Source organism: Galeopterus variegatus, unplaced genomic scaffold (genome assembly GCF_000696425.1).
Source record: "Galeopterus variegatus unplaced genomic scaffold, G_variegatus-3.0.2 Scaffold4000, whole genome shotgun sequence".
Lineage (NCBI taxonomy): Eukaryota > Metazoa > Chordata > Mammalia > Dermoptera > Cynocephalidae > Galeopterus > Galeopterus variegatus.
Window position 1 is genome coordinate 57112 of NW_007730111.1, and position 10132 is coordinate 67243.

Consider the following 10132-nt stretch of genomic DNA (forward strand, 5'->3'; position numbering starts at 1 on the left):
GCCCCGGGCGGGCCGTTGCCCCCGCGGCCACCATCCCCGGCCGGCCGGCGTCTGCCCGGGCGCGGGCGCCCGGGGACGGGCGCGTGGCGCGTCGCGCATGCCGGGAGCTGTAGTCCGCGCCGCCGCCGGCTCGGCCCGGGGAGGGGTCCCGCCTGGTCGCCGCGCCGCCCTCCGCGGTCCCGCCCTGCTCTGCCCTTCCTGGCGGGCCACGTGCTGGGGGCTCCGGAAGAAGCCTTTGGCCAATGGGTCACTGCGTTTGCGGAAAGTCAAGTTCCCGGACACTGGGAATATGGTGACACCCCAAATCAGCGGTCTTCCCTTTCGTTGTCCCCATGGTGGTTTTTCCCTTTGTCCAGTCGGGGCTATCAAACAGCTGGTATGGGAAGAATCTTCTTCCTCCTGGGATCCCCCTTGTGTTTACCTGTATGTGTTTTCTCGTGTTTTCTCATTCTGCCCTCGGTGTATGTGTAAGGGTGGGGGACAGGGTGGGTGGGGAGGGCGTGGGTTCTTTCCCCCACATGAGTTCTCTGAAGACAACATAATGGGACTTAAAGTTGGCAGAGCATCTTCTACGTGCCAGACGCTTTCTGTATGTGTATTATTCACTTAAGCTCTCCGCATCCCTGGGAGGCTGGTATTACTCTACCCATTTTACAGATGAGGCCACAGAAGTAAAGTGATGGCCTGAATCACGCAGCTGGTAAGTGGCAGGCCGGCAGGAGCCCAGGTGGGTTGCAGGTTCATCTCTAGCACCAATGCCCCTTTCCTGCATGGGTCGTCATGGATCCTTGGGAACGATTTCTAGGGGGGAAGAGTAGAGAGGGCCCTGGATCAGAGTCCGGAGAACTGAGTTTTCATTCTGGCTTCTGTAGGATGAAGTGTTGGGAGATGTCTCAGTTTTCCCATCTGTAAGTCCAGAGGGAGGAGGGATTCCCATCTGTAAATGAGTTATTGCCCTGATAACCTGGAGGTGGGACTGGCATTCTGCGTACTGCAGAGTGGGAGAAGTGGGCAGTTCCTCGTGTGGTCTGGGACCAGGAACAAGGGCTGCTGGGAAGCGGTCCTCCTTCATCTCCTCTCTTCTTCTTGGAGTGAGCAGGACTGAAGCCATGTTGGGGCCCAAAACTGATGGGCTCTAAAAGAACACAGTTTTTTTCTTTCTTTCTTTCTTTTTTTGTCCTTTTTGAGACGGGCCGCACCGCGCTCATCCAGTGAGCGCACCGGCCATCCCTATATAGGTTCGGTGCTGCTGCGCTCCCAGCACCACACTCTCCCGAGTTTTTCTTTCTTTCTTTCTTTTTTTGTCCTTTTTGAGACGGGCCGCACCGCGCTCATCCAGTGAGTGCACCGGCCATCCCTATATAGGTTCGGTGCTGCTGCGCTCCCAGCACCACACTCTCCCGAGTGCGCCACAGGCTCGGCCCAAGATGACACTATTGACATGAATGTAAAGTTGTTTTCCAGCCAGCCTGGAGCTGCAGGCTTGCATGTACTATCCAGGCCCTGGGAAACTGAGGAAGACATCAGTAAAGCTCTGCTGATTCCACCCCCCAGCAGGATCATGAGATAGCAGCACAACCTTGGTAAGACCCTGTACCTGGTTCCTTGCATGGAGCCCCCACGGCTCACGTTCAAGGAAGACATCAGTAAAGCTCTGCTGATTCCACCCCCCAGCAGGATCATGAGATAACAGCACAACCTTGGTAAGACCCTGTACCTGGTTCCTTGCATGGAGCCCCCACGGCTCACGTTCCCCTCCCTCCTGCTTTTCATTTCCCATGTTCCATTCTCTCAATCCCCCCTTCGAAAACCCTTCAGTAAATCTGAGTCTTGGAGATTGCTTTAGTCTGCCCATTCTCCTTCAGGTTTACTGGAGACATGGGTCGGGGGTGCCTTGGGCCTGTTCCCCAAGACCATTCTGTTTCCCTAGGCCTCTGGGCCTGTAATGGAAAATGCAGCCTACAAGATCTCTGAGATGCTTTCATGGTCTTTTCCCCCCTTCTCGTGATAATCCCTTTCTTCCGTACTCATCTCCTTAGCAAACAGTCGCTGGGCTACACCACTGAATTGTTCTCCTGAAAATGCTCTCTGCTTCTCTACCACATGGACAGGCTACAAATTTTCCGAATCTTTATATTCTGCTTCCCTTTTAAATTCTGGCTTTATGTTGTGCCTTTGCCACCATAACTCAGCGTAGGCTGTTACAAGTACCCATGCAACTTCCTTAATGCTTTGCTACTTAGAAATTTCTTCTGCCAAATATCCCGGGTCAGCACCTTTAAGTTCCACGTTCTATAAAAATTTGGGGCATAAACAAAATGCAGCCAAGTTCCTTGCAAGTTCATAGCAAGGATGATCTTTGTCCCATTTTCCAACAAGGAGATGTTAATCTCTCCTTGGATCACTGGTATTTCTGAATAAAAGCTGACTTCCATTTTTACCAACATTTGACTTTTGAGTGGTTTGCTTTTGAAAGGGGGTGGGTGCTGGACTTGGCCCCAGTAACCTTCCTACTGTTTCAAACCAGTTCCTGGTCTATGGGGATGGGGTGTGGAGCTTCCCTCATTGATTCTAGTGTCACACAGGGGCCCTGAACATTTGGGCATCCTGGTCCGTACTGGGGGTAGGTTCTCTGTTACCTCCCAAGGCCCTGATTGCTCCATAAAGCCTTTCACCTTGACAGGGAGTAGGTCAAAGACTTGCTAGAATCCTGCTCCTGAGAATTCACTAATGTGCTATTGAGCAACTTCCTCTCTGAGCCTCAGTTTTCTCTTTTGCAAAATGGGAATTATAATGATTGTGACCCTAGAGTATTGTAAAGATTCAATTATATAATGTCTATTAACACTAGCCAAGTCCCTGGCATTTAGTATACGGAATGAGTGAATGAATGAATGAATGAATGAACGAGATGGGATATGAACTAGCCTTGAAAGATCAGCAGCACTCCTGGTACTCAGTGAGTGCTCAACCATTGCTAGCTAAAACAAAGCTAGAGCAGGAAATACTTTTTTATCCCCTTAAGGGTTGTAGGCAGGGGAGTGACGGTCAGATTTGCCACTTCGATCGCCCCTTGGGCTGCTGGAAGGATGTTCTGAAGCACCAAGAGACCAGTTAGGAGGCCTTCTGTGTCTAAGTCAGCAGTGGGGGAAGCCCAAACCAAAGCAGTGTCAACAGGACAAAATGGGAGCAGGTGGATTCAATGGACGCATAGGAGGTGGAATTGAAGGACACAGGTTCAAGGGGCTTTGGTAGGAGAGGGAAAGGGGAGTCTCCTGGCTGGAACCACGTCAATGGTGGTTCTGTGAAGCAGGACAGGCAGTACAGGAGGAAGGAGAGGTGGATTTGGGGAGCAAGCAGAGGGATGAGGAGTCCAGTTTGGGGGCAACCTGTTTTTGCAATGCCTGTGGGGCAAGAGACAATTGTCCCTCCAGTTGTGATACTCAGGAGAGCAATGTGGGCTGGAGAGGACAGGTGGAGCTGTCCTTGGCCTTGGGAAGGGAGGAGACCCCTCACGCCAGGAGGACGTGAAAAGTCTCAGAAGAAGGGGCCTAGGAAGGGTCTCGGGAAGTGGGGAGAGGGGATGGTGGATCAAGTGGGGGAAGAGGAAGGAGAAACTTCTGGAAAGGGAGGAATAGGAGCTGCATTCCAGAGACCAATCATGGGCCAGTTTGAACGAGACAAATTTAAGTGAGGAGTAAAAGTCGAGAAGGTGGAGTTTGGTGTCCTAGAGCCGAAGGAACCCAGGCTTGCCTGACCTGACCTGCTCCTATACATGTGACAGAACCGAGGCACAGAGTGACCTGCACGGGGCCGCTCAGCATGACGGGACAGATGTGGAATAGCCTCCACATTTCTTGGGCCAGCCCTTGCCCACCTGGGGCCGCCTCTTTCCTGGTGAGGAGTGTGGACTCTGCAGCAGGACTTGGACAGCACCGAGTTTTTGAGCAAAGGATACACGCCATCCATGTGGCATTTAGAGAAGCTTAATCTGGCACTGGTGTACAAAGGGAACAGCCTGGGTGGGGCAGAGCCTGGGGCCAGGGAGGGAGAGTGGGGGGGAAGGGCCAATATTCATGTTGTGGGGGAACTGCCCAGAGCCCCCCGACCTCCTTCCTGTAGTACCATCTTCTTGCCTGTTTCCCCCACCGCACAGTGAGCTCCTTAGAACAGACTCCATCCTTGTGCTGCCGAATTGCAGGTGTTGAAGGTGTCAAACACTGTGCCTCACTTAGGGGCGGTGAATGGAACAAAAATCCCAAAACACTGGACTGTCCTTTGGACACCTGTCTTCCTTCACACTGTACTTCTATTTTACTTTATTTAACTGCTTTTTGCTTCCCATGTGCCAGACACTGTTCTAAGTGCACCACCGCACGTCCTGTGTGTTCAACGAAGACGAGTTTACCATCTACTACAGGACAAGCCAAAGACCTGCTCCAGGCATTCAGAAACAACAAGAGCCACTGTCATTTACTGACAGTCTCTGCTGCACCAGGGAGTGCCCATGTGTAATCTCACATAATTCTCACCACGAGCCCATGAGACAGGTCCTGTTACTATCCCCGTCTTACAGCTGATGAGACCAATGCTCAGAGATCATGGGCCCTTCCCCGGTTGTGCTGAAGATGGTGACTGAGAGCAGGGCCAGCCTCAGAGCTTGGCCTCACTGACTCTGAAGCCAGAACTGATCGCCCCTCTGCTCTCCTGCCTCCCACAGACCCCACAGCACCCTTGCAGCAGGTCTCCTTAATGCCACGTGGCATGTGAGGAAAGCATGGGCAGAGGGCTGGTCCAACATGGGCCCATCTGAGCCTAGTGCCAGGGCTGGTCATTGTCACTCCACGGGAATTGTCTTTTTGGCTAGAGCCCTGGAGGTGTCAGGTGGAGGCTGGGCCAGCACTTTGGTCCCAAAGTGCAGGAGAAGCCAGCCTCACTCCGCTCCTTTCCTCAGGAGCACCTATCCCTAGACACAGCGCCCCCTCAGCAAGCACCTAAAATGTTCCCACCTGAAGCAGCAACCTCACCAAAGAGGGACACAGCCAAGAAGCAGGTGGCAAGAGCTAAGACCCTTAAATATAACTTCAGATGCTGCCACATCCCTGCCTGTGTCTGGCCTTTGTCAGGGGAGGCCATGTGTTGGTGGAAAAGCACGAGGGCTGGGAGGGGTACCCCCACCTCTGGAAAAGGACCCTAACCCTTCCTTTCCACCAACCTTGTACTCAGGCCATCACTGTGTTTATTGAGCACCATCTATGTGCTAGGCATCGAAGCACAGGGATGAAGATGTCTGAGGTGGTCCCTGCCCTAGAGGAGGCTTTGGTTTCGGGGAGGTGGAACTGAGAGGCTTTTACAAAACATGGAATCCCAGATAGCTCTACGTGTAACCACGGACTGTCACTCTTCATGTTTTTTTGCATGGCCTTCCCATTTAGAGGATAATATTAAAAAACCAAACATTCCTTAGATAATTTTTGGGGTGATGGTGTTGTCAGGCACCCTCCCACAAGAATGCACTTACACACCACTCGAGCAGAAAAGGGCAGTTTATTCACTCCAGCAGCCAGCGTCCATCTCGCAAGAAGCAACCAAGGAAGAGCGGCCTTGGGCCTTGGTCTTGTGGGGTTTTTAAAGGCAAAAACTACATCCCGTTGGCACACAGGTTTGTCCAGGTGCACAAAGCAAGCTAGGGAGCGAGGTCACAGAGGCCAAGGATGAGCCGTCAGAGCAGTCAAGCGTGCAACTTTTCATTGTGTATGGTTCCTGTTCCCATCTAATAGTTTACTGTGTATGGTTCCTGTTCCCATGTAATAGTTTACTGTGTATGGTTCCTGTTCCCATGTAATAGTTCACTGTGTATGGTTCCTGTTCCCATGTAATAGTTTACTGTGTGTGGCTCCTGTTTCTATGCAACGGCTTTTGTTTCTATGAGATCAACGGTTGCTCATGCAGAAGGGGGGTAGTCTGCAGGTCAGACAGGGGGTAAAATGGAGTTACTTAGGTTAAGCAAGCAATTCTACAGAAGCAGATAGCGTACGTTATGTGGGTGTAGGGAGCTCTATTTCATTCCCAACTCCTCTTTAGGAAGGAATCAAACCATTGATTCATCTGTACTTAATCTGTTGTACTTAGTATGTAAAACAAGGAGTTTGACTGATTGTTCGTTAACCAAGGTGACCAGGAAAAAAATTTTCAAACCAATTTTTATTACCACCATATGACTCTTTTTTTAAAAAATGTGTTTTCTGACTAATGCAAGACTGTCCCTAATAACACCCGAATGGTTGGTATAGAAACAACAGGTTTTCCTAGAGCCATATATAATCCACCTTGTTAGTCTGATTGTGTGGATTACATGTGGGTGCAGCTGCTGCTGTTCATTCAGATAGGTCCAGCCTCTGTGTAGGACACAATGACCACAGCAAAGAGGAAAAAATTAACTTTTTACAACAATGTCAGATTGACCACTTGGTGTAAATCTTTTTTATCAAAGCACTTTACATTTTAAAATTGTTATTTAATTGGAAAAACTCTCAATAAGCTAGGAATAGAAAGCACCTTTCTTAATCTACTAAAGTGCATCTACAAAAAGCCCACAGCTAACATCATACTTAATGGTGAAAAACTGGGTGCTTTTCCCATAAACTAAGGAATAAGGCAAGCATGCCCATGCTTGCCATTTTTATGCAGCATTGTTTGGGGCCAGCATTGTATGTTAGTCAGTCTACTCATGACAGAGGAGGAGGTTCAGATTGGAAAGGAACAAGTAAAACTGCCTTTATCCATAGATGGTATGGTTCCGTGTGTAGAAAATACTGAGGAATCCATACAAAAAGCTACTGGAACTAAACACGTTTGGCAAGTTTGAGGACCTGAGACTAAAATGAAAAAAGCAATTGTACTTCTATATACTAGCAATGAACAGTCTGAAAATGAACTTAACAATTTCAGTCACAAAAGCATTGAAGAGCACTGTGGGAACAAATTTAACAAAAGCATGCAAGACTTGTCTGTTGAAAACTACAAAATACTGCTAATAGAAATTAAAGACAATCTAAATAAAGGCAAAGACATTTCGTGTTCATGGACTAGAAGACAATATCGTTAAGACGTCAATTCTTCCCAAACTGATCAATAGATTCAATGTAACCCCTCTCAAATTCCAGGAGGCCTTTTTGCACAATTGACCAATTGCTTTTGTCAGTGGGCAGGCCTCTCTGACCAAGGGGTGAATCTGGTGTATTACCTGTTGGAGGGCCTGAAGAGACTGAAGAAGGTTATGGTTAGTGATTTCAGCAAGTTTATCATCTCTGAGGCAGGGCAACAGAGAGGGTATAATTCCTTGCATGTAGGGGGTGCGTTTAGCCCTTAGGAGGGCAAAGGGAAGGAGGCTCACCCAATTCTCACCAGTCTGTAGCTTTAATTTGATTAGTGTTTCTTTTAAAGTCTGATTCATTCGTTCTACCTGTCCTGAACTTTGTGGCCTATAAATATAATGTAAATTCCAATTTATTTTTAATGTTTTAGCTAATAATTGGGAAATTTGAGCTGTGAAACCCGGCCATTGTCAGACCCCAAGATTACAGGTAGGCCAAATCTGGGGACAGTTTCTTATAACAATTTTTTTTAGTGTTGTCTGAGCGGTTTCAGTTTTGGTAGGCAAGGCTTCTACCCATCCAGAAAAAGTGTCTGTGAACACCAAAGGGTAGTGATACCCATACTGTCCAGGTTTTACCTCGGTGAAGTCAATTTCCCAGTGTTCACCAGGGTTGGTTCCTTGCGTTCTGGTTCCAATGGGCAGCCTTGATTTTGGCCCTGGATTTACTTGTGAACAAATTTCATGTCTGGTAGCAATATCTTTTGTTATTTCATCAAGATCTTGGATGTCATAATATTTTTTAAAAGTTTGGTTAATTTTGTGGACCCAAGGTGTGTTCCTTGATGTATTTGTTTAATCAGTAATCTGCCTAGAGCGTGTGGCAAATAAATCCTGTGGTCTGGCAGAATTTTCTAATTCATGGCATTGTTGGAGGCTTTTAAGATCTTAGCATGTTTGGGGCCGGCCCGTGGCTCACTCGGGAGAGTGTGGTGCTGATAACACCAAGGCTGCGGGTTCGGATCCCATATAGGGATGACTGGTTGCTCACTTTGGTGAGCGTGGTGCTGACAACACCAATCCAAGGGTTAAGATCCCCTTACCGGTCATCTTTAAAAAAAAAAAAAAAAATTATCTTTTCCATACTTTACAGCCTGTGTTAGGGCTATGAGCTCAGCCTTTTGAGCAGATGTTCTTTGGCTTAAGGCTTGAGCCCAAATGACCTCATCTAAAGTTACCATGGCTGTCCCAGCATACCTGATTCCATTGGAGATGAAACTGCTTCCATCAGTGAACAGCATTTCATTAGGTTCTGTCCAGGGCACACCAGTCAGGTCCAGCCGGAGGCCTTGGAGAGTCTCGATTGTTTTGAGGCAGTCATGGACAGGCTCAATTGGGTCGTCGTCATCCGGGAGGAGGGTAGCCGGATTTAGAGCCATGGTTTTTAGGGGTTGATCTAGAAGTAAAGCCCAATACTGGGTGAAGCAGGAGTTGGTGAGCTAATGTTCAGGTGTACTTTGTAAGAGAGTCTGTACAGAGTGAGGGGCCTCTAAGCATATGTCTTGTTGGCCTCTTTTTACCAGTAAAGCAGTTGCCACTATGGCTCAGAGACAGGTTGGCTATCCTGCAGCTACACTGTTCAACCTCTTGGAGAGGTAGGTGATAGGCCTCTTCCATGGTCCCAGGGCTTGGGTGAGCACCCCCCCCCCCCACTGGCAATGCCTCACATCTTGGCAACAAACAGGCTGAAGGGCTGCATCAAATAAGGTTGGGGAATTTTTAAATCCTTGGGGGAGGTGACTTCAAGTTAATTGTCCAGAGTATCCTCCCCCAGGGTCAGTCCATTCAAAGGCAGAGAGGTTGGCTTACCTCAGCCAGCAGGAGGCTGAAGAAGGCATCTTTAAGATCTAGCTTTTTGGTTTGTTTCTTTTCTGGACTATCTGTCATTAAAGACCCTCTGAGCAATTTCAGCCAGCTCAGATAACAATTTTCCTTTAAATCCTTCCTGTCTTTGAAGCTGTCTCCTAATGTCTGGGCTGACTGGGTAACAAAGGCAATATTTATCACCTGCCCGTTTTCTGGGGTCTCAGGGTCCACAGGAGTGTAGGTCCTGTAAGCCTCCATAAGGCGTTGCAGGAAAGCAGCAGGGTTTCATTTGATCCCTGAGTAGTTTCACTTACTTTTGATAGGTTAGTGGGCTTCTGGGCTGCTGTGTGGAGTCCCCTAAGGAAAGTCTGGTGATACAGATCGAGAGCCCCCTTACCTTGGTTCGTGTTTGGGTCCCACCCATGTCTGTTAGGGGGGAACACATGTTTGAGGCAAACAGGGTCATCGGAGGGTCAGCCATCATGACCAGTAACAATTTTCAGAGCCTCCCTCTGGATCCACTAACATTCTTCTGATGTGAAGAGAGTCCGCAGGAGCTGCTGACAATCATCCCATGTAGGCTGGTGGGTAAAGAAAACAGTCTCCAGGAGGGAGATAAGGCTCTGAGGTTTTTCTGAGAAAGAAGGATTTTGATTTTTCCAGTTGTAAACCGTGAAGGGAGCCTGGTCTTGAGGAGTTCCGGGAGGCAAGGAAGGCTGTTGGGGTGAGAGGGGGGTTTCAAGGAACGGCAGGGAGGGGACTGGTATGCAGTGCCACTCTGAGTATGCAGAGGGAAAGATCAGGTGGGGGAGTGAGAGGGGGGTTTGGAGGAAGGTTAGGGAGAGCCAGTGCCACTCCGAGTATGGGAAACAGGCAAAGAAAGTCCAGAAATACACCCATAGTTCTGGTGAATTGGTTTTTAACAAAGTTGCCAGAGCAATTCTTTAGGAAAAAGCTATGTGTATGCCCTGAAAACTGTTTACACTACCTTTTAAATATTTCATTTATATCTACCTAAATGTTGACTCTGACAACTGTTACACTGTGGAGTTAATAACGTTGTATATTTTTTTAAAGTGATGAACAGAGTATGCTTTCTTAGCTGCCTAATTGACATTTTTCTGAGGTGTTTGGTCAGTTAATACTTTCAACCAACTTAAAAGTAATGTT

The 10132-nt window shown here is 48.4% G+C and overlaps 1 protein-coding gene across 1 annotated transcript in view; it reads right to left on the reverse strand.

Moving 5' to 3' along the window:
- Positions 1–10132, reverse strand: part of KCTD17 (potassium channel tetramerization domain containing 17) — a 22386-nt gene that overhangs the window by 11696 nt on the left and 558 nt on the right. The window contains exons 2-4 of the mRNA XM_008586494.1: positions 9360–9388; positions 8424–8552; positions 84–281 (exon numbers count right to left, since the gene is read on the reverse strand). Of these exons, the coding sequence (XP_008584716.1) occupies positions 84–281; positions 8424–8552; positions 9360–9388 (356 nt within the window). The remainder of the gene's footprint in view (positions 1–83; positions 282–8423; positions 8553–9359; positions 9389–10132) is intronic.